The 25,648-nt window shown below is 37.6% G+C and overlaps 1 protein-coding gene across 4 annotated transcripts; it reads right to left on the bottom strand.

Moving 5' to 3' along the window:
- Positions 1 to 3,102: 3,102 nt before the first annotated feature.
- On the bottom strand, positions 3,103 to 23,650 carry CHDH (choline dehydrogenase). Of its 4 annotated transcripts, none has more exons than XM_032209005.1 (8): positions 23,431 to 23,650; positions 20,934 to 21,729; positions 16,797 to 16,948; positions 15,331 to 15,460; positions 14,857 to 14,991; positions 9,492 to 9,634; positions 8,898 to 9,000; positions 3,103 to 4,206 (listed from the first exon to the last, which is right to left on the bottom strand). In XM_032209005.1, exons 2-8 carry the CDS (start codon positions 21,676 to 21,678, stop codon positions 3,788 to 3,790), a joined length of 1,827 nt encoding a protein of 608 aa, XP_032064896.1. In that variant the 5' UTR covers positions 21,679 to 21,729; positions 23,431 to 23,650; the 3' UTR covers positions 3,103 to 3,787. The 4 variants fall into 4 exon arrangements, with proteins under 4 accessions (XP_032064896.1, XP_032064895.1, XP_032064898.1 ...); XM_032209004.1 differs by having other exon boundaries at positions 23,421 to 23,647; XM_032209007.1 differs by lacking the exon at positions 23,431 to 23,650 and adding an exon at positions 23,033 to 23,222.
- Positions 23,651 to 25,648: the final 1,998 nt, after the last annotated feature.

Below are 25,648 nucleotides of genomic sequence, written 5' to 3' on the forward strand. Positions count from 1 at the left end.
TCTTGCAATAACAGCTAGAAACAAGAATAATGAAAAAGCTATTTGTTTGGCAAGGTTTTCTTTTACTTTGAAATAAACACAGATTGAAGTTCCAATCCTACATCATTTTCCTGATAGAAAGCCCTATTGTATAAAATGGGATTATTTTTAATGAAGGTGCATAGGATTGGACCATCATGAGTAGTATTCTTCTTGGTAAAGATTTCCTACATAGATATAATTTACAAGATGGATAGTTAACAAGTTACACAACATAAAGTGGAATGTATGATGATGATGATGATGATGATGATGATGATGATTTTACATAACCAAAACATTCCTAAACTAGTGAGAATATGGCATGGTTGACAAACTTTTTGATGTTCTACATGTAATGTTTCAGGATTTGTTTTTATGCAATCAAAGGAGGGCTTCAATGTTGTTTGTGATGCCGTAAAATCCCGATACTGAAGATGATATGATTTTGGAGATCAATAAATATCAAAAGTTTATTTTATTAATATTGGATAAATGGACTTGTTCTGCCAAGCAACTTTATCAGGGTTATCTGTATTAACAAAATAGGTAGCAACTGTCACGTTTCAAAAGTGTGACATACACAGCTAAGATTAATATAAACATTTTTGTACACAGTGGCAATTTGCTATGAATACCTTACAAACCTCTTCTTTCAAATGTCAGGAGAGAATTTAAAGGTTTGTACATTATTTCTTGACCTACATCATTTTGTATGAAAATAAATGCAAAATGTTACTGAGAATAAAATTGTGTAATAAAGTTATTATATGTTGTCTCTTTTTACCAAAATACGCAATTCTAAAGATTGGTGATTTCTTTTCGCCCCAGTGTCTAAACTACGGCGTTGATTATTTCTTCTCTCACTGACTTGAGAATGTTTGTAAAGGGAGCAGTTTTCTAAGAAGTAGGAATCAGTTCTCTTTCCTATGTTCACAACCTGAATTTGCAAGTGACGTCATGGCAACAGGAAACATACTCTGTCTGTGATCCAACTGAGGTTTTCAGAATAATGTACAGTGAAATGGGTGCTGCTGCTTTTGAACTATTGTTGGTGGTGTTGGATGGGTTGATGGAAGATTAGAACCATGAAACTGCACATCAGATGGGAGACAAGACACGAGAATTCAGCAGGGGGTTGGTTGCAATGGCTGTCATGACAAGGTAACAAAAGGAGCTGGTGTCAGAGTTTGGCTTGTGGACCATGGCTGCCAGAATTGTCAAGCAAAAAGTGTTGATGCCTCAATGAAAGCTGGTCTGAAAATCTCACTAGTGAATCTGGGCAATGTATAGGATGAGGGTGGAGGTTCGTTCTCTGAACTTGTGGGTTGGTTCATTAACAGGCTGGGAACATCTTCAGCAGAGTTTAGGGGATGTCAGTGTCAGTATTCTGTTTATAAGGGCTTTATATAGTCAGCAGGTCCTGTGATGGTGAGGTCACATCAGGTGAAAGTCATATTAGACCAAGGTTTTGTGATGGGTCAGGAGTTGGGTGTGTTAAGTGAGGGTTTTGTGGTGGATTTTGTAATGGTCCAATGTGAGTCACCAGTGAGAGTCTTGTGATATGGAGGTTACATCAGGTGTGTAGATTGGGATGTAAAGTGCTGATTGGGGGTGGGGCTTGCATAGGTTGGTTGAGGGTCGGTACTGTTTCTGGTTGGCTGTGCGGTTGATTTGAATTCTAGGCTGGATGTATCTGGATGGAGGCTGTAGGCTGGATGTAGCTCAATGTGTCTGTTGATGGAATGTACAGGGTATTAACAAGCCATAGAAGGACCAGAAAACAGTGAGGTTTTGCCCTATCAAAGCTGTTGAAGCCCTTGGGGACTATGTAACAAGTCATCCTGGATGAAAAGTAGGGAATCACTGACAATATCCTTCTTCTCCAAAGTGAAATTAGGATTGATCCTCTAAACTCCTGTCACAGTGGGGTAGAAACTGGGTCAGGTAAAATTGGAATGGAGAAGGGAAAATGGATATTTGGCTGAGATCAAAGTTAGGCGGATTACTGCTAATTGAGGAGTGTGGCAGAGATAATCTCTAAGACAATGTCTAGTTGGCTGAAAGGCAGTGAGGATGGCATGTAGGCAACTTGAGGGGAAAGGAAAAAGTAAAGTGTAGTAGTTTCAGGTCAAGTCAAGGAAGTTATTATGATAGTGGTGCTGGGAAAACCATTATGGAAAGGGAGAGAGGTACTTTGGTCCTTGGATCTTGCCATTCAAATTCTGATGGTTGATGAACAAACAAGCTAGTGCACATTACTGAAACCTGAAATCTAGGAAGGCATAGATGCTACTCTTTTAGAAATAGGTTCTCCAAGATTCTGACTTCTTCACTATTCATGATTCTAAGGAAAGGGAAGGAGGATGGCTGTGACACCCAGGGAAATCTTGATGGTAATCAAAGGAACTCTAAGGTGATATGGTATCTGATTCCTACTCTGTGATATGGTATCTGTGTGGAGTTCAGGCTGTAGGAACAAGTAGGGAATAATATTTATCTATCACTTGCCAGGCTGCATGGCTAATCTCTTCCTGAAATTACAGGGTTGGATTTCAAACCCTCTCAGTTGCTTATGCTGGAGTATTTCAATCTTCAAGCCTCCATTGGCTCAGGACAGCCATGAACTCTTCTTAAATAATATTTGCACTGATGCATGTACATAGTTTCATATTAGAATTCTTCTGTCTCAGTCCACCTACCCCATCTTATCATTCCATCTTATTGCTCTTTCTTTTCTGGAGACCTTGGTATACAAAAATGTAGTTTAGAAGTTCCTGTAAATACAGCTCATTGATTAATTTAACCTTCTGTGTGACTGGGTTAGTTCACTACTAAATCCATCCTCCTATGGGTTAGCTGATTAGCCATTTTTAACAGAACACTTCCCAGTTGTTCTGTTGATTAAAGTCAACTTCCTCTAGTTTTCAATTAAGGATGTAAACAATCTTGCTTAATGAGACCAATTCAATGCAAGGCCTTTATTACTCTCTTAATGTTTCTGAACAATGACAGAGTAAATTATGGTAGTGCCTATAGTAAACGTGAGCAAAATATATTAAAGAAACCTGAGGCTAAACATAATAACTATATTAATTAGAATTTGTTTATTTCAGAAATAAAATATTTTTTACAAAACACAAGCATAATTTAACCATGATTATTTCTACTAAAATCACTTCAGCATGACTTCTATTCTTTTAAAATTCTTTAGTGACAATTAGGAAAAAAAAATGACCTAAATGTACCAGATACAAAATATAGATCAAAGGTCTAACTTGAACATAATTCTGCTTCAACTATTTAGAATGACAATTCTATTTCATTCTGAGATTAAATGCTGCCTTGTGTACTAGAAAAAATACATTGCTATTTTCTCTTACCTTTAGACCGGATGAAATGTATTAGCCCATCAAATCAAAAGCCATAAACTACATTCTATTTGTTGTTATTTTCCTTTCCATTGTTTTGTATTAATGTACAAAATCTGACTTCTATGGTAAAAATGTACTGTGCATACCATCAAATATCTGCTTACAACAATTCTGTGGTTAATTAGATGCTTCCAAGCATCTATTATTAACAAATATTAACTGAAGTAAAGCATTATTTCTATTGTACATCCTTTTTCTTGATACTGAAAGTAGATTTTTGGTTTAGTGGTATAGAAAAACATATTAAATGCTACTACTCTTTATACACGTTCCTATAGAAAAAGTAGGCCAAGATTGGCTCCAATGGAAGCAAACTTCTAGTGCAGATAAAAAAGTTAACGCTGAGTTTCCAGAGTTTTGGGTTTATATACTGGAACATTTTTCTCTTGAAGCGGTGGTAATCCCAAGATAATATCAGCAGCCTTCTCTGCTATCATGATGGTTGGGGCATTTAAATTCCCGCTAACAATACTGGGCATTATTGAGGCATCAACTACTCTTAAATTTTCTGTGCCTATAACTTTGGTCTCAGGATCAACCACAGCAGTAGGATCAGAATTCTGTCCCATTTTACAAGTGCAGGAAGGATGATAGGCACTATCAGATTTTTGTCTTATGAAAGCATCTATTTCTTTGTCAGACTGAATATGTTCCCCTGGTTGAATCTCAGGTCCCCGGAATTCTTCAAATGCTTTCTGAGCAAAGATCTCCCTGGCTAATTTCACACACTGGCGAAACTCCCAGACATCTATTTCTGTTGAAAGAAAACACAACAAAGCCACAATGATTCCATGTACAACCAATATGAATATTAATGCTACATTATTTTCTTTTCAGACAACCATTCAGAGTAAAATGGCACAACCTAAGATACAGGAAAGGCAAGTAAGGTGGATATCACTTTTGAATTTGTATCTATTCACCAGTGGTAGGTTTCAAATTTTTTTAGAACCTCTTCTGTAGGTGTGGCCTGCTTTGTGGGAGTGGCTTGCGAGCCATGTGACTGAGTGCGAGTGGCTAGGCAGTCATGTGACTAGGTGGGCGTGGTCAACTTGTAAAATGTGATGAAACTCACGTAACAACGCTCTTGCTTAGCAACCAAAATGTTGGCTCAGAAACTGTGGCATTTGAAGCACACTAGTCTTAAAGCTGTTAAGTTACAAGACCCTTGCACCCCTAACTCTTTAGGGAAAAAAACCCCAGGGATGTTCAAACTTGACAGCTTTAAGACTTGTGGACTTCAACTCCCAGAATTCCCCCTCCAGTCATGTTGGCTCAGGAATTCTGGCATTGAAGTGTGCAAGTCTTAAAGCTGTCAGGTTACAAGACCCTTGCACTCCTAACCCTTTAGAAAAAAAAAACCAGGGATGTTCAAACTTGACAGCTTTAAGACTTTAAGGTTTGGGGAGGAGGAGCCAACATCGCGACGATATGGATGTGTGGTCTCGATGCTCTGAGACCGCAGCCAATACTTTTGCCACTGGGTGGTCCAATCAGACCTAAACCCTCCCGTAGAGATGGTGAACAGGAAGAATAGTCTTGCTGACCTCAGGGACATTGCAAAGTCCCTGATAGAAGCAAGAGAAGTTCTTCAAGCCGGCGACAAAAAATCCAGCCAAGACTGACGAAAACAGAAGGATACGAAAAGAGAAAGTGTTTCAGGCTGGTGAGGAACTTTTACTGTTTTAAAAAGAGACTGCCTATAAAAAACTTAAAATTAATTCAAATTGGAGAACAGAAGAATTAAGCAGCGGAATTAAATTTGGAATGGTTTTGGATAGTGGTTATCTTACTTTTTAAATGCTATCTTTTGGATGGAATATATGCAAGCCTTTTGAAACAGATGGATTAAGCTTTCTTCTTCTATTTTTTCTTTTATTGTTCTCTGTAACCTATGGACTAAAGTTTTCCTCTTTCATTGCTGTGGGTGTTTTTCTAACTCATTTAAAGATTGGACTCTTTTTTCTAACTTGAAATACAAAAAAGATACAAAAAAAATAATATTTCCAATGGTAACACTGCTGCTTGGAGGCTGGAGGGTTTGTTTATTGGAGTTTGTGTACTGGAAATGGAACATATTTTTTTTCTTTGCTGATTGTTGCTTGGCACTGTAAGGTCTTACTGCTTCGTTATAGAGAGTGATAAGAAGGGAAGCACACAGATGTCCTTTGAAGTATATCTCTAACCAGAGAAAAGTGAAAACAAACAAGCTAGAGCAGCTGTGCTTGTTAGCTGGAAAGAATAGCACAATTTCAAAAGCTAACAGAAACCTTGAGCATGCAAAAGATATTTTCAGAAATACAGAAATTATCAAATACATATGTGAGGATAGACAAAAAGTTGGAAAACTTAGAGCACATAACAGCAAAATATGATGAAGAAGTTGAAGATGTTTATCAAATGCAAAATGTGGTGGTTAAAACTCAAAAAATCGAAGTGGAAAATGAATATAAAGAGATTAAATATTTATGGTATTTCTGAAAATGGAAAGAATGGAATACTGAAAGAGGAATTAAAGGGAGGGGAAATTTATCCCATAGGGCAAGACACAGAAGAAGAAAAAAACAAAGAATCTATGGGTTTAAAGAGAGAAATCTCATTAGCAATAGCATGGATAACACTTCTGACAATCAAAGATAAGCTAAATAAGGAAACAGAAGAAGGGCATCAAGATTACATGAGAGAACTTATAAACAGTCTCATATCTTTTGCCATTTGTGGTGCCAGTCCGTTGCTAAGAGGAGTCCAAACAAAGTTGATCAAGAAGATGATTAGCGGACTGGCACCACAAATGGCAAAAGATATGAGACTGTTTTGCTATTGGAAAGATACAGGTTGATAGATGGAAGAATATAATTTAAAACTAGTTAAACTTAGTGAAATTTATTTATAATAGATATAGTTTAAATAAATAATTGATAATGTTATTAATGTATACAATGTGTAGTGTTATGATGAGTATAATTGGATATGAATATGGAATGGTACCCATGTAAGGAAGATTAGAAATCCCTTTGGATTATACATAAAGGTTAATTTAAAAAAAGGGAACCAACTTAGATGCAGCTAAAGTTTTGATTATTAAGAGGAAAATGTTATGATACAGGAGCCGTGGTTAGGATGCAGTACTGCAGGCCACTTCAGCTGACTGTTATCCTGAGTTCAGCGGTTCTAATCTCACCGGCTCAAGGTTGACTCAGCCTTCCATCCTTCTGAGGTGGGTGAAATGAGGACCCAGACTGTGGGGGCAATATGCTGACTCTGTAAACCGCTTAGAGAGGGCTGAAAGCCCTATGAAGCGGTATATAAGTCTAACTGCTATATAGTCAAATAAAGGAGGGATAAGAATAACAACGTATATATAGAAATGGGTATAATATAGAAACTGGATGTAAATTTTAAACAGTGATTTGGAAAGGAGGATTAGAAAACTTTGTTATTAAATATTATGGATGTTTAGCTAGAATAGGACATAAAGATTTAGTGTTAATGGAGGATCTTAGAAATAGTAATTGAAAGGCCAGTATGTGGTTATGTATTAAACTTTGGTATATTTTATGATGAAGGACGCTTAAACAATTATAGTCAAATGAAAATGGAGACATGATGATGGTGACATGTTTAAATATTTGAGTTAAAATTCTTGAGTTAATATGAAATAAGTTTGTTGACTATGGAAGAGATGCACGAAAGTCTTTTTGTAACCAACTGATACACTTTCTACAGCATGTAAAGAAGAATTGTGTTTGTTTTAAATTAAAAATAAATAAATAAATTAAAAAAGACTTTAAGGTTTAGATAGGACTCTTAGAGGTGGGCGGGGCAATTGGTGAGCCAGCCAATCAGTGAGCGGCAGGTAGGGCAAGCGTGGTGCGGACAGGTGGGAGAAGGGAGCTGGAACCGGTTCTAAACGGCACGGTAGATTTGTGGAACCTCTTCTATAGAAGAGGTTAGAACTGGCAGGAACCCACCTCTGCTATTCACCATAAGAGAAAGAGAAAAATTTGAATATAAAATGAGGAAAATTGAATAGGTTTGCTGTATATACCATTTAGCAGAATAGCGAATGATTCTTATTAAGGAAATAATTATCACTGTCTGCATCTTCTGCATTTCATTCATGTTATACTTTAATAATTAACAGAGTTTATTTTATGCATTTGATGGATTACAATCAACAAACATATGTGCCATAAAAATGTTTATTTTTTAAAAATCTGCAAGACTTTATAATAGTTATAGTGGCTTGACATAACAATTTAAGATATCCAGCCTTGTGATGTGCATTTTTTTCTCCCACAGAAACAAAATGGAGTTACTCACATGTGTACTAGACCCTATGCAAAAAAGAGATGCTGGCCTTAAGTATGAAACTTTTTGCCTAAGGAAATCCAGTTAAACTGGATTGTCTGAAAACTCCAGCATAATGAAGTCTCTGACCTTGTTTGGACATTACAACAAGCCTTCATTTTTCCAAAGTGCTCAGTAACATTGAACAAACTAATCAATGTACATTGCCTTAGCAATCCTGATTAATCATGACCTAAACAGAGAACATATTTCTTCATTGATGAAAACAGAGATAAAAATCAGGGAATACTTGTCCTTGATTTGTTTCTTTCCAAACTGGCATTTTCAACCAGAACAAATGAAAATCTAAATCAAAGAATAAAAACTTGCTTCAGCTTCTGGCTAGTTAAGAAGAGAAACTCTGGCCAGTTGCTCCTGACACTCTTCCCCAACTTAAAAGAGATCTGATCATTATAGTAACTCAAAGTATGCGGAAAGAGTGAGGCACTTAAAATGGGAGGTTGAGGGCTTTATGAGTATCTGGAGAGATGCTACAGGTAGTCCTTGAGAAAGTCCCTTTATTGGGATCAACAATGTAGTCATTAAGCGAAGTCATTGCTAAGTCAAAGTGTGATCGTGCTTATGATCTTATTTGAGGTTTCCTTTGCTTTACAATCATATAAAGCTTGTAAATGTGAGGACTGGACATGAAGTTACTTTTTCATCACTGCTGTAACTGCAAACTGTCACTAAACAAGACAGTTGCTGAACAAGGACTATCCATTGCAGCAAGAGCAGCAAAAAACAAGCCTCGCTTTCTGGGTCCTACTCAGGAATTACTGTGTCTGACAATCCTGACAACTTCTAGAGAATAGAAGACTTAAGGATAATGGGGAAACAGTTACTTGTACTCATTTTGCACATGTGGCAAAGGATAATCTTTACTAGATAATGCAGTCACTATTCCATGTTTGACAAAATTCAGGACTGATGGAAGAGGAAAAAGTACAAAGAAATAAGAAATGCCATCAAAATAAGACTACCGGTATGGTATGCCATTGTCTATAGAAGGTGTAATTGTCTATATTGTGAGGTGTAATTATATAGAAGGTGAGTTTAATTTTAAGAATAGAATATAAATAATTATACATTTACCTGTTGACAAATAATTAGGCTCAAGGATTGGATGCTCAGTAGGGTCGGAACTCTTCAGCTTCAGCTTTCCTACACTGGTACTTCGCATAGGGCCAATGTGGACCTGTAACAATTCCAAAAAGATCCATAGTATATGGCATCTAAGGGTTCATTATAAAATAACTAATGGGATTCAGTGAAGCGTGGTGTTTCATGAGTTATTTAGAAACTTCATAGTTGATTTAGACAATTATTCCAGGTTTCAAAGCTTGGTTTCATTACTCACTGGCTTTGCAGTGAAAATCACATCTTGTATTAATCTGGAGCTCTTATATTTAAATGAGGGTAGTTTGTTTAATATTAACAAACATAAGATATTCACAAAACCCTTTACAATGGGAAGATGCCTTCTTAGTTATAGGATGAATTACCCTGTCTATACATATTGAAAGAGAACCTATGCCATCTCTGGTTAAGCCTTCTGGCCACCAACAAAGGGATTGGGAACTATTTCCAAAAGTACAATATGCTTCTTTAATTATATGAACAAATATATTCCAGGAAAATATTTCTGTCCAGTGGATATTCTATATAGTAATTGGTATTACTACTCACTTGATAAGCTTCCAACTGGGAAGCAACTCGTCCATGGTCAATCACCTGAGAAGGGAGGAAGTGGAACTGGATATCTGGGTGAGAAATGCCTGGACGACTTCTTATAAATCCACCAGTTTCCAAATGGGCAGTGGCTCCATCTCCTGAAAGGTAGAACACCAAACATCAGATACATGAATAATGAAAATGGAAGAATGAGGATTTCAAAAAATCATTTTACATTCCCTGTATTTTATATTACATTCTGCTTTAAACATTCATCACACACAGTAAAAGTTGTGTCTAAGTCTCATTACCTTTCTGGTTGGAGCCTAGCTCGCAGGGCATAGTTACATAACACAATAAATAACATAACACAAAATATGCTTTACAAAGCTAGAGTGTTAGAGTCACATATGTTAGTTCAAAACAAACCATAATTGTATTATATAGCTTATGAAATAAAGAGCAGGTCTCATTTATCATGAAAGCATTCACAATTCAAATAGGTTTTCTTTTCACCTTAGAAATAGTTCTTTAATAACATGAAATGTAATTTATAATCAATATAATTGCTTTTATATTTTATTTGATTATTTAAAAATATTTAAATATATATAATATATTCACATATATTTTCAATTGCCATAGCTGTCCTAAAATTATTGCACTTGAGAATGTTAAGCTATTAACATGGAATAGTGGTAGTATTTTATTAGAGTTATTGACCAGCACACAAGAAAACCAGTGTTGGATTCGACTGGAAGTTTTCCAGCTGGAAAGATGAGGGGGTGTGAGCTCTGAAGAGTCTCACATGAACTCTGTCTGACAAACCAATTCCAAGATCTTTTTTGGATGAGAACCTCCCTGTGTGTGTGGGTGGAGGAGAGTGAAGAAGGGGCAGTGTCTTAGAGGGAATGCAACAGGTCCCTCGTAGGTCGGAGATTTGCTCTCTGAATTGGAGTCGAGGCGGCAGCATGGCAACATGGCTGCACAAGAAGCTGACTTCAGACCAAAGCAACTGAGCAATAGTGTGCAGGAGACAAGATAAAAGCCTTTAAGAAGATCTAATTAACCCAGAGTCATAAATCAGAATTTGAAAAAGGAAAAGAACCTTGAGAGTATAAATAATATTGATGGACAGATCAAGATTTTGGCAAAAAGAAAGAAAGAAGGGGAAAAATGGAGGGTTGAATCACTAGTCCAAAAAAAAGCCATTTGTTTGAAACAATGTGGACATAAAGGAGAAAGTAGAGAAGTGACAAACCCACTCAACTACAAACTCTAAATTTGGTTTTGGATTTGAAAGGATTGTGTTTTTAAAAGAGACCAGGAGGGTGAAACAGAAACCAAAACATACCGAGAAGATTTGCTTCATTCAAGTTTCTTCTAACTAACATATTTTAAGCAACTCCAATTAATGAGAGGTGGAATGTAACAAGGTAAAAAAATCAAGAAAAAAAGCACTATTTTCTCACTGATAACCTAATCTTGCTTGTGCGGCGAATGGAATGAGAAACTCTTGAGGAGGAAGATTTAATTAACCAATTGCCATAAATCAGAATTTGGAAAATCAGAAGGCGAGGAGAAACATACCGAGTTTGGCTGTATTCGAGTTTGTTCCAATTAATATATTTTGAGCAACTATAACCAACGAGAGGAGCAAGGGGAAAAAAATGATAAAGTCAAGAACCGGGAAAATATGAAGTTTTTTCTTCTGCAGAAGGAAGAACAAAAGATCAAGATGGCTCCTGCTTCTCTTCCTCTTCACATTAGCTGAATTAGCTAAATTTAAGGTGGGCCAGAACTTTGAAATAAGAACTATATAGCTAACTGTAATTTTGGAACTGGACATTAAGCTAACAAGGGTGGGGGAGGAATAAAATTAAGAGCTTACAAAGGGGTTTCTTTTTTGTTGCCAAAGGAAGAACACAGGATCAAGATGGCTCCCACCTCTCTTCCTCTCCACATCAGCTGAACTAGCTAAATTTAAGGTGGACCATAACTCTGAAATAAGAACTGCATAACTAAATGTAACTTTGGAACTGGACATTATGGAAAGGTGGGAATTTGAAGAACTACGTGAAATTATAAAAAATATGCATACATCATTAATATCAAGTAATTTTGAAGTCAGATATTGAGAAGAAGCAAGAAGTGAAGAAAGAAGAGGAGGGATAATGAAGGGATAGAAACGGTGGAAAATAAAAAGCAGACAAAAAATATCATTGGGTTTGACAGTGGTATAGGAAAAATTGAAAAGGGGTATGTGTCCCAACAAGAGGAAATAAAAAGCAGACAAAAGATCTCACTGACAGTGACATAGGAAAAACTGAAGAGGGGGTTATGCCCCAACAAAGGGAAATACAAAAGATTTCACCGGGTTTGACAGTGGCTTGGGGAATTGAAGAGGGTGGACATGTCAAAACAAAGAAAAGGGAGAAGACAGGAATAGAGAAGTGGGACAAAAGACTTTTCCTAAAGACTAAGGAAAAAATCAGACAAATAAAAATTGTTATATGGGAAATATAAAGCTGAGATATGTGGTTTACTCCTATACGTAATAATAAAACTGAGTTGCTAACTGATTGAATATGATAATGGAAAGATAAATAAAGGTTAAAATATATGGAATATGGACAAATATAAAACTGTTATGTGGAGAATGTAAAGCAGAGGTATGTTTCACTTTTATACATGATAATTAAACTGAGTTGATAATTGATTGAATATGACAGTGGAATAATAATTAAGTATAGGTTAAAATATATGAAATATGGACACATATCAAACTCTTAAAATGATGAACAAAGATGTGTACGCTTGTTATTCTATATAGTAGATTAAGGGAATTGTAATAAACATTGAACAGTAAGGATTGTTATTTAAAGACAATCAAAAGTAACCTAAGTCAAGATATGGAAAAATGGAGAGGGAACATGAAATATACTTACAATGGGAAATTATTGAGATTATAAAGACAAAACTACAAATTTGGGGCATGTAAGGATGCATAATTATATAAATATAATGATGAGAATAGCTGGGAATTGTAACCAGGTCTACGTTTCGGCCAAAAATAGGCTCTGTGTGTGTGTGTGTGTGTGTGTGTGTGTGTGCACGCGTTAAAAATACAATTACTATATATGTATACCCCTCCCTCTCTCTCTCTCTCTCTCTCTCTCTCTCTCTCTCAAAAAAGAGGAAGATATACTGTATGTTAAAATTAAATATGTATATTGAAACTGCTTTGGTCGCGCTGATCGATGATCTCTGGCGGGCCAGGGATAGGGGTCACCCCTCTATCCTTGTGCTTCTTGACCTCTCAGCGGCCTTCGATACCATCGACCATGGTATCCTTCTGCAACGGTTGCGAGAGGTGGGGGTGGGAGGCACCGTTTTGCGGTGGTTCTCCTCCTACCTCTCGGACAGGTCGCAGTCGGTGTTGGTCGGAGGGCAGAGATCGACCCCAAGGCCCCTCAAGTATGGGGTGCCACAGGGTTCGGTCCTGTCCCCCCTCCTATTTAACATCTACATGAAGCCGCTGGGTGAGATCATACGCCGGCACGGGATTAAGTATCACCAATATGCAGACGATATGCAGCTGTATCTGTCTGCCCCGTGCCAACTCAGCGAAGCAGTAGAAGTGATGTGCCAGTGCCTGGAGGCTGTTAGAGTCTGGATGGGAGCAAACAAGTTGGCACTCAATCCAGACAAGATCGAGTGGCTTCTGATGTTCCCTCCCAAAGATTGTCCAACTGTTCCATCTCTCAGGCTGGGGGGCGAAATTATACGCCCTTCAGAGAGGGTTCGCAATTTGGGAGTCCTCCTGGACACACAGCTGACTCTAGAACACCATCTGTCGGCTGTGACCAGGGGGACCTTTGCCCAGGTTCGCCTGGTGCACCAATTGCGACCCTACCTGGATCAGGAGGCCCTTCAGACAGCCACTCACGCCCTTGTGACCTCAAGACTGGATTATTGTAATGCGCTCTACATGGGGCTGTCCTTGAAGAGTGTTCGAAGACTCCAATTAGTCCAGAATGCAGCCGCGCGAGCGATTGTGGGTGCACCAAGATACACCCACGTTACACCTATCCTCCGCGAGCTGCACTGGCTACCTAATAGTCTCCGAATCCGCTTCAAGGTGCTGGTCGCTACCTATAAAGCCCTACATGGCATCAGACCTGGGTACCTGAGAGACCGCCTCCTGCCGATTACCTCTCTCAGACCAAATAGATCGCACAGGTTGGGTCTCCTCTGGATTCCATCTGCCAGCCAATGTCGGCTGGCGACTCCCCGGGCGAGGGCCTTCTCTGTTGCAGCTCCGGCCCTCTGGAACGAGCTCCCTGTTGAGATCCAGACCCTTACTACCCTCCCGGCCTTCCGCAAAGCCACCAAGTCCTGGCTGTTCCAGCAGGCTGGGGGGAGCTGAGAAGCATCTACCTCCACGGAAATTGTGAATGTTGGTTTTGTTTTTAATATGTTGTCTTTGTCTCGTTCCCCCCTTTCCCTTGTCTTTTGTGAGCCGCCCGGAGTCCTCTGGGAGTGGGCAGCATACAAGACAAATAAATAAATAAATAAATAAATATTGAAAAGAATTATAAATACCATCAACATAAAATGGTGCTCGCTCAGAGGCTGAAATACACCAAGTAAATGAGATGAATAGTGCAAAGTAGAGAAGAGAGGTAAGGGAAGAAGAGAGAGGGCAGGGGAAGTGGGGAAGAGGAGGAGAGAAAGAAGGAGTGGAAAGGGGAGAGAGGAGAAGGAGAGAGGAAGGGGAAATAGAGAAGAGAAGGATGACAGAGGGAAGAAAGGAGGGAGGGAGGAGGCAGAGAGAGGGAAAAGAAAATGGTGGTTAAGGTACAAATATGGTGTATGGGCAGCAGAAGAAGCAATAATTGTTTTTGGGAGTTGATGGTAAGACGAATCGATGTAAATATTTATTAATATAATATGATCTTGGTTATGTAACAGTATACATGTGGTTATTTGTTATGAAAATGAAAAAATAAAAAACTTTATCTATAAAAGAAAACCAGTGTTGTTATACAACAGTAACAATAGTTATTTGTGCTTCTATTCTAAACATTCTTTGTATTGCTGCAACAAAACAGTCTAGAAACATGAGTTTCCTGTTTGTTACAAGCAATTTAACAACTATGCATTTTTTAAAAATCCAGTGAAACAAAGCTACTTGCAAACATAGTCTGAACTTCTGAAAAACCCTTGATTTCCTTATCTGGAATGAAAGTGTGTCAAATGAATCATCTACAAGAAAAATCTATTATGAATGGACACATTTATTAAAGCTTTACTTTAAAAGCTGATTTTATCTCTCTAGCAAAATGAGAATGTAACAAGATATAATTCTAAATCATACCTGTGGATTTCCAGAACCATTCAAGACCAATTTTGATCATCCGAAGAGGCTTTTGTGATTTATACAGTGTTAGAGGTTGAGTGCACTTTTGCTGTATATACACTTCCAAATGATCTTGGAGATTATGGCCAACCCCTAATAGAAATGACAAGAAATGTCCAATATATGTACACTACAAATATTTACTATACTTAAAAATGTATGGAATTGGGACATTGCAGCAGTTTGGTTTCAAAACCAGAAATGCTTTTCAAGTGCCCATGGGTGCCTATGCAGCACTTGTCTGCAACTCTATAAATGAAATTGGTCTTTCTAGGGATTATGTGATTACTAAGAGGGAATTCATGTCATCCTAGGAAAGGACAAGGCTGATTTAAGGAGTTCTGGGCAGAGGCTATGTGAACTTCTAAACACCCTTTACTTTCAAATCCAACACAACCTTACATGGAGTTATACTGAATCTATCATACATACCTGAAAGATGGCAGACAACAGGGATTCCTAATTTTTTTAGATCGTCTGCATTTCCAACTCCAGATAGCATAAGTAACTGTGGAGAATTTATGGCACCACCACTTAAAATAACTTCCTTACTAGCAAAAACCTAAAATAAAATAATAGCAATGTAATCAGACTAAATTTTGATAGATTAAAGTCAATACAAAATAATGTTACTGATTTGTAGCCCTCAGTTTTCATACTCCTTGGGTTATATCTAGAGGTTTTGTAATCTAGACAGTTTGAAATTATTAAAATATGCTCGTATCTTTTTAAGTAAACTTTCTTCTTAAGCAATGCTAACGTTTCCTGTGCGTCCAAACTTATTTGCTAAACTTTTCTCCTTGCTACAATTATTCTTCAAAATTTAAAATTTAATACTGAATCAAAGGCAATTTTATTAGTGCAAATAATGTATTGTTCTCCTTACAAATGCCTCTTTCCCCCCTAAACTGTATCTCACGTTACTCAAATAATCCCATTAAAATAAACATTTGCTTTGTATCATCAGTCAAAAGAATAATCTCATCATGTATCAACCCAAAAGAACCCACATTCTGAAATTTTAAAAAATATATTGGGTTCTCACGTTCTTCTAATGAATAGTCATCTGGCAGCACAAATCTACAAGTGACTGATATCCTTTATTTCTCTGAAAAAGAGTTATCTCAGAATGATGATCTATTTTCCTTCAGACATCTGTTATCATCCTTTCTAATTTAAAGTTTACAATAACTGCTTAGAGAGAGCTGTAGAGCACTGTAAAACGGTATATACCGGTAAGTCTAAGTGCTATTGCTATTATTATGCTGGTTACCATACAGCTTCACAATATTTGTTCTTTGTCAACTGGTTTGTGAATCTATTAAATAGCAGTAAATTTTGTTGTGATTCTTACAATAGTAATTGTTTTTGTTTCTGTTCTTGATTTTTCCCTTGCTACAAGTTATACTGTTCTGGCTCCTTCTTCTCATATGTTCTAATTTGGTTCACATGTCACAAGAAGTATTAAAAATTACTCTGAAGTTTGAAGGAAAGTATTAGAACTTAGTAAATACAGATTTTTTTTCCTCTTTAAAATATTAAAATGATAGGAATCTCAATGAAAGAAATACCTATTTTCAAACCAATATGGATTTCATTTCTAGAAGTTATTGGGAGTGGGGGGGATCTGCTAACTGAAAAATCAACATAAATGGAAAACTGAAATTAACTCCATCTGCAGAATGGGGTGGTACCCATTATATTTTGATCATGTTACTGCAGTGCTTTCTTGAGATTTATACATAACATGGATTTAAGTGTCAGTTGTATTTTGCTCTTATTTCAACAATATAAGAAGCTTCACTACAACTCTAATGAGCCAGAAATGAAGTTAGTATAAGTTGATTGCTGGTTGATTTGCTTTTCAGATTTGAAGAAAGAATACTGTACATTCTTACCTTTTTCTTTTCTCCATTTTTAATATACTCAACACCAATTGCTTTGGTCCCCTCAAATAAAATTTTTGTAACAAATGTACTGACTTCTGCAGACAGGTTTGGACGTGATAAAGCAGGACGAAGGTATGCACTAGCTGTATTCCACCTTTTACCTAAAAATACATGTTTTTATTGTAATAGTAACCAACACATATAATGTATGTTATTGGGTGTGGTAAACTTCTCTGGAAAAATCCAGTTTTAAATTTTTTAAATTTTTTAAATTTTTTAAATTTTTTAAATTTTTTAAACTTTTTAAATTTTTAAATTTTTAATGAATAAAATAAATACCAAAATAATTTTATCTGTTCTACTGTGATTATATATTAACATTCTTTAAAGTTATTACTGTAGTCCACAAAAGATTCATCAAGGCAGAGCAATAATGCAAATTTGTTTTAAAGAAACAAAAATGCTAAAACAATATTAAAAAATTAATCCTAGATTTTTCTGTGAGAAGGATCTTATCGTGATACCATACACCAGGGGTCCCCAACTCTCAGTCCGTGGACTGGCACAGGTCCGCAGCATGCTAGCAGGCTGCAGAAACAGGTGAAACCCCATACGTGAGATGCAGGCAGCACACAAAACCATGTCTCCTCTGGTCCACGGAAAAACCTTTCTTCACAGAACTGGTCCTTGGTGCCTAAAAGGTTGGGGGCCACTGCCATACACCATTTACAAGCCTGATATTCCTGCTGCTATATGTGTGGGTAGAAACCAATTCAAAACTCAAATTTCAGTCTACCTCTTCAGTTGATTGACTGTAGGTTTAACATTCCCTTGATTTAGATTGTTTACTTTTCTAGCTTGATATTGAAGATAATGTTTGAACACATTGAGACATTCCTTGCACTCATATTACAATACTGTATCAGATGTGATGCTGAAGAAGACACTTTCTAAAATTCTGAATGAATTCTTCCTAGCAATTCAATACAGAATATTAAATAACTGAAAAAGGCCAAGAAGAGCCATGTAGAAAACTGTATTGCCTGTATCAAATAATCTCCCTTTGGATTTTACACTTAAAAAGTGTAAAATCAACTTGGATCACCTTGAAGAATGCTGCTAAAGTTCTACTCTATTGGCCAACAAGAGGTTTCAAGGGAGTAGGGCGGCACTCAACCCATTCAGCTTCTAACAAAAAAACTACCAAAGTGATTAGAATGATCTTAAATCAACATGCATCCAAATGCATAAGGGACTATGTCAGCTGCCAACTCATACCCACTGGTGCTTCGATACCATGCGTTGACAGTCTGCCATGGACTATGGGGAGGGGGGATGCTTGGGGGAAAGTGAAAGTAAAGGCTGCTTGGGGAAAACGAGAGTAACTGTTGCATCCCCCCTCCCCCCGCTGCTTGTTTTATCTTCCCAGAATGGTGTTTCAGGGTCACCTGGCTGGGAGAAAAATCACAGCTGCATACCAACCTTGGAAGGGACCATTCTGAAGACATCTTGCATGAACCTGATTGATCATTGGGGATGGGGGTGCAGTGACTGGACACAGCTAAGGGAAGGGAAAGTGGAACTTAGGGATTTTGGTGTGCTATTTTCCCAATTCTGGCTATGCGCTACTGCAGTGCACTAGATTTCTAATAAATCTATACCTGTCTCAAAAATGGAGCCAAGGATTGTTTCTATTTAGAGGTTTATGTTTGCGGCAGATGTGACAGACTGTTATAATTTTATTTAATGTTTCCCATAAACAATGAATGTCAAAATCTTTAAATATGGCATGCAGTACTGGCCCTAAATCTACATTAATGCTATATTCTGGGTTTAATCCAGGCATTTATTTCAATTTTAACAACTGCCATTGTGGACAATTACAATTATCTAAGGATTGAGCAGAAACAATTTTAAGTTGCAGTTCTGGATTTGTATGCCAAACTTCTTACCTTGGCAAAAGAAATGTCTACCTTTCCATACAACCTTTAAAAAGGAAATAGCTTAAACGAAAACCAGATGGTTAATGTGTTATCATTCAGTTGTTGCTCTACTGTGTATTTAATGTGGAAAGAAACTGAGCTGTCAGCCAAAATAAACATTTACAATGAACCAGCGAATGAATGAAGTTAATACTGGCTATGAATTTATAATTTATTTATTTATAAAATTTATAGGACACCCATCTAACCTCAGAGTAATTCTGGACAGCTTACAATAATAAAAAATGAAAACTATTTAAACTGAAAATATAAATAAATTTGTTTAATCCCATGTTCATATTGATTTCTAAAGATTAAGCATTTTCTTGTGGGAATTTTGTTATGTATATATATAGGCACTATACTGGCAGGAGGAATATTTCAACTTTGATTTTTGTCCAGAGAATTTTACAAGACATACTCATCACAAAGATTAATTTGATGATATATCATGCAATGTCAGTTTTTCCATAATGAAATTTAAAATCAATTATTACTTGGTATAAGGTTTATGCTGTAAATAATTTATTTTATTCACAGTTGAACTTTGAAGTGAAGGGTAAACTTGAATACAGCAGTTTCTGGGAAAAGTATGAAAACAGGCAAAATGGAGAAAACAGCTTTAGGATGCACACTGTGCTGTCCCAACAGTATTTTTATGCCATGCCTTTGTTTATCTTTAGTTAAAGGTTAGTTGATAGTGGAATTTATAATTCCCAAGCGTGGAGTTAACTGGCTGCCCGAGCAGAACCCTCATTGCCCGGAGCAGAACACACACAGTACTCCTATGTGGCAATGTCACATATGTGTTTACCAGAGGACAGGCTTGCATCACAACATCAACTCTGTCATGTTGCCTGTTTTGATAAATTACTCTGGAAACTGCTGCTTTAATCGTCCAAAAGAATCTATGCTGAGTAAGAACTGTGTCTGATGCTATCAACCCTCAGACTAGAAATAAACATATCAGTCGCTGTGTTGAAATTTCACGCTGAAAATTTCACACTCTAATAATTACATTTATAAAGTTTCTCATTTTTCTACTTGTGTAATTTTGAAATATATTCCAGTTTACGCTAATTTATGGCGATAAGATTAAATAAAATTATTTACAATAATCTTAATACTGGTAATCCTCGATTCACCATACTTGTTTATTGGTCAAAGTTACAATGGCACTGAAAAAATTAATTTGCATCTGGTCTTCACACAACCTTCTCATCATCCCTGCAGTTACATGATCGAAACTGGGGGCTTGGCAAATGGCATATATTTAACACAACGGTTCCTGTGCCCTAGAACCACATAATCACAATTTGCAACCTTCCCTGCTGGTTTTCAACAAGCAAAATCAAGCTGGATTTGCTTAATGACCATAAATTCACTTAGAGCCGCTCTATGATGGAGATGGGCAGTCTCTACAAATGATATATAAATAAATAAATAAATTTGCAACTGCAGTGATTCACTCCACAATAGCAAAAAAAAAAAAAAAAGATTGTGAAATTGAGTGTCATCCATTTAACAACCACCTTGCTTAGCAACAGAAATCTTGTTCCCAATTATCATTGTAAGTTGAGGATTACCACACGGGTGGGTTCTGATAGTTACTACTGCCAGTTCACTCGTGGTCACGCTGTGTGCATATGCTTTTGCATGTATGCGCAGTGCAATATATTCTGTGCATGCGCAGAAGCAAAAAACAAGATGGTGGCACCTAAGGCACTGCCAGTTCGGGGTCATGGCAGGCCTGGATTGCTGCCGGTTCCAGCGATCCAGGCCGCCAATCCACTACTGGTTTGGCCAAATTGGTCCAAACTGGTAGGAAACAACCACTGGATTATTAAATATATCGGAAGTATTTGTTTAATTAACTAATGTAATTTAAATTTAAAAATTAAATGAAATATAGGTTTGATATATAGCCCTCAATATTCCACTTAAATACCAGGAGCAGCCCTTGTCTCTCTCCCAAAGTTTCACACCTCTGGTCTTGTCCAAATTCTTTCTCAATGTATGCTATTAGGCCCTTAAAGGAAAACAACAGCCATTATAGGCTTTTTTCATTATGAAAACGTTTCCAAACCATTATAAGAGTTTACGAAGACTGGTGTTCATGGCTACTACACAACATGGCTTCCAAACTGAACACGTCAAAGCTAACCTTTATATATTGTCATATCCATCCAGCCAAAGCCTTCTTGTTGAAAACCGTTCATATCGTCTGTGAAAGGGTACCCAGCTTGCTGAGCTGCATCCAGGAATGCACAATGAAGAGGGTTTTTTGTTTTTCCCCTTGACACATGAAGTGGGCCGTCCCCTCCTCGATAAAGATCAGCCCCCAACTCATGTGTTTGTGCTTTCTTAAAATACGGCAAACAGAACTCATAGTCCCATCCAACAGCCCCTTCTTTACTCCACCTATTATAATCTTCTGCATGGCCTCGAATGTACACCATTGCATTGAGGGATGAGGAACCACCCCAGACTCGTCCTCTGGGCCAGTACAGGATCCGATTATCCATGTGTTTTTGGGGTGTTGTATGGTAGTACCAGTTATATTTCTCATCACAGAGATTGTAAGTTAAAGCAGCAGGCATATGGATCTTCCACAATAATTGTTTGCTACCTAAAACAGTATCTTTTGGACCTGCTTCAAGTAGCTTCACTGTATTGTGAGGATCTTCAGTCAATCGGTTGGCTAAAACACATCCTGCAGACCCAGCTCCAACTATTATATAATTGACAGAGTCCATATTTTTAGAATTAACTGGAGAGGATGTTTCTGAAGATCTCATCTTTTGTCCATTGAAAGCTTTTGAACTCTTCAGTATACACCTTTTCAATAATTCTTTGTGGGCTTGACAGATAAAGCCATGCTTTTGAGCACCTTTGATTAAGAAAGACATTGTTTCCTATGTTATTTCAGATGTAGTCAATTTGGGTTCAAATATTCTGACCTAAAAAGGGAAAAAGTGATCTTAATAAATATATAGAATATATAGTAGTGTATGATATAAACTATAGTTAAGTCACGGTATCATTTAAAATGGCTTAAATCATACATTTTAAGCAAATTGAAATATTGGGAGAGGCAGGATAAAAGACATAAAATTTGAATTTCTTTGATTGCCTGCTAGGTTAGTGTACATCTAATATGAAAACTTTTGTTGCCATTGCAAAACTTCTTCACTTTATGGATTGTTAAACAAAATACTTTGTAGTTCCTCACACACATTTCATCCAATTGGGACAAAACTCATGTGTTACTTTGCATTTCTCAAAAGCCAAACCACTTTCAACATGACTTCTTATTCACTAGTTGTATTTCTCTTTTTTATAGACTTTCTGGAGAACTGAGAGGTATCAAGGGAATGGAAATGTCCCAAGTAAGTTGGTATGAGTTCTTTCAAAAAGCCAAAACTAAGTTTGACTTAGGTATTTTGTCCCCCCACTCCCATCCACTTTCAAACCATCCCACTATTTTCTCCTACCCCCATTTTTGAGCACTGATCCTCCTGATATGTATTCAGAAATGTGCATTAAATCCAATTAAATCCAATATAGGTTCAAATGTCCATGACAGCTGTGGAGAAAGGTCACTCCACACAATGGTCCTAGTCATCAGGCTAGGCAAAGAAATAGGTTTTGTGTAGGTTTCCTCCTTAAGCTAGGAGCTATTTGTTTTTATTTACTGCACTAAGCTCCAAGGCAGCAGATATGGTGTATCCCCTCATTTTATCATCTTGCCAATTGGTGATGTTAATTAGAAGTGTGAGAATGATCTCTCTGATGAAGGGGAATTATGAACCTGTGGCTCACCAGACCTCCTCCAACATCCAGCACAGTAGAGTACCGTACACTGCTTCAGAGACTACACTCCCCTCTAAATATTTAAGTTTTAAGCACCTAGGATGCACGTTTCAAGTCCTGCTTATAGTCCCATTTAAAGAGATAGGAGGTTTAAACAATCAAAACAGGCAAACTCTGAAATGCAGAACCGAAATTAATTTTCTGCAGAACAATACTTCCAATTTTAATTGGTTTTCCGCAAATGAAGGGGAAGGAGTGAGGGTGGCGTGAATATTAGAAAGATTCTCATGTAAGCGTTTGGATTATTTCTTAGGCTATTTTATATTTTATTTTATTTAGTTAGTTTGTCAAACGTGTACAAGATAACAGGTATAAGTATAAGCATAAATATGAACACAGTAAACAGTAGACAGTCTAAGGTTAAAGTTATGGCGGTTAGGGGATACCTGCCACGGCGAGCCCTTCGTTCACATCCCCCACCCTCCTTCGTCTAGCGCAAAGACTCCCAGCATCGGTTCCACGGGGTAAGAATGCTGGCCTTTCCTTTTCCTGAGAACTTTCCCTCAATCAGTGAAGGGGAGAGAATTTGTACTCGTTGCGCAAGAGACGAGCGGCTTCTTTTTAAGGCCGGCTGAATTCTGCGAAAGAGCTCCAACTCGGCTCGCTGCCCCAGGAGTTTTGAAACGGGGGCGGGGCCAATAGAGATCGCGTTTCCCTGGCAACTCAACCCACTCCGCCATGCCAAGCGTTCCCTCTCCCCTCCCCCCTAACTGCCTCCTACAAGCAACGTCCTCTACGCAACCCCGCCCCGCGGCCACGTGCTACTTCATCCACGCACACGGGTTAACCTTGGCGCGCGCCGCTCCGTTTCCCGAGGGTCGTGGAGCTTCGTTTCATTCCTGGCAAGACTCCCACGGACCGGGCTTCTCGCGCTGCCGTGAGGACGAACGGAAACTTTCGAGCGTTGACTTTCGGCTCTGCTGACGGGCGATCTGCCCAGTCCAAAGAGCAACCGGGCAGGCACTAAGAGGGCTGGACTGCCAGGGACCCTCCAAATTAGAGAGATAGAGGCATCTCGTTGCTCTCCTCCCCCTTTTAGTTCCTGGAAAGAGTGCGCTGAGAAAAGTGCGGGATGATATTACTGGGTGGGCCAGTCCTCCCAGTTGTAGTGATTGCTGGCAATGCCTCTTTGTACAGTATGGCCTCCGAGTCTGACAGCAGAGAAGCTGTTTGAATAAATGCCCTTTTTCCTCCACGTCATTCCTCACCTGCATCAAAATGAAAGATTTTCCAGGTGAAAGCAAAGGTTTCTTTTCAAATTTTTCAGCTTTCTCTCTCCATTCTCTTACAAGAGTAATCAGTTCAATAAATAAATTAAGTTTAGTAATTCCAGACTTGATTCTTTGGGTCTTGACTTTTTTTTAAACAACTTCTAAAACTATTTTTATGAGAGACACCGGTGGCTCAGTGGCTAAGATACTGAGCTTGTTGATCAGAAAGGTCAGTGGTTCGAATCCCTAGCGCTGTGTGCGCAGTGAGCTCCCATTACTTGCCCCAGCTTCTGCCAACCTAGCAGTTTGAAAGCATGTAAAAATGCAAGTAGAAAAGTAGGGACCACCTTTGGTGGGAAGATAACAACGTTCTGTGTGCCTTTGGTGTTTAGTCATGCCAGCCACATAACCACGAGACAGCGTTGGCTCTTCGGCTTTGAAATGGAGATGAGCACCACCCCCTAAAGTCAGGAACGACTAGCACTTATATGAGAGGGGAATCTTTACTTCTACCTTTAAAACTATTTATGACAATTTATATCTCTTACTTATCTATCCCGGTGTGAAAGCACACTGACCCCTTCCCTACTTCAAAGTTCCCCTCTCTTTTTAAAAAAAAATTAGGGGGTAAAGTTTAGTCTTAGTTAATCATTGCAGATAATTGGAAACAAAATAAAAGCTAAAAAAATATACAGTGAAAATGCTGCTTTATCTTGTCAAAGTTACAATGGCTGCTCCCATTGCAGAAAAGGTTAGCCCTCACAGGTCTAGGACTATATGTAAAGCATTCATCAACTTTAAAATACCCTGCTACTTCTACCAGCTAGAAAGACTGCAGTTGCTAGCAGAACTAAACTGAGAAATTAAATGTAGCTCACCTTTGTATTCAAATGGATGTTAAATATTCTCTTATTCTTAACTTAAGCTAGTTATGTAAATCACAGAAAGTCAGATTTTCCACTACTATTAGGGTTTATGTCTGCTATAGAGAAACAGGAGATAAGAATAGGAACTTACTTCTTTAACAGTAAATGCTTTTCTCTCACATCCCCTGCACCCAAACAATGCATTCAGAAAATTATGTTAGGGAAATTGTGTTACTACAGTCCTTTTCATTTGCATAATCAAATACAATCATTTGCCTATGCAAATATACATTTTGCAGAGAGGAACATTCAGATAGGTAAATTATGAGTCTAAACCAGACCCTGAAGTGTGACAAAATAGGTTTACAATATTGACTTCTGTTCTGGAGAATTATTACAAATATTTTCATATTATGAAAATGCCATGTTCATCTGAAGGATGCATTCCTACACATCAAAATTATATGAAATTATAATGTATCCCTAATTTAGTTCTGACCTTTACCCTAACATTTATTATCTGAATCTTTACTCAGAAAAAATAGACCATATTTTATTGTTTAGCATTGAGCTAAAATAATCAAATCAAACCTTTATTGTCAATGGACAATATGTGTACAATGTATACACAATATATGTACAATGTATACACAATATGTGTACAATTAAGACCTATTTTTCTGCAAAGTAGAGGGACTTTACCTGATTGAGTTTTGCTGAAGCCTCAAAACTAAGTTTCCATGTATGCAAATCTGAAAGATTATAACCGAATAATATTTATTAATTAAACTTGTATGCTGCCAGATTTTCATTCACAGTAGAATATCTGTATAGCATATGCCAATAAGCAAAGATTTGATCAGTAATATATTGCATTTAAAAATTAAAGGGTCAAAAATGAACCTTGGATTACTGGATAACTGAACAAA

The sequence above is a fragment of the Thamnophis elegans genome, chromosome 2 (assembly GCF_009769535.1).
Source record: "Thamnophis elegans isolate rThaEle1 chromosome 2, rThaEle1.pri, whole genome shotgun sequence".
In the NCBI taxonomy this organism is placed as follows: domain Eukaryota; kingdom Metazoa; phylum Chordata; class Lepidosauria; order Squamata; family Colubridae; genus Thamnophis; species Thamnophis elegans.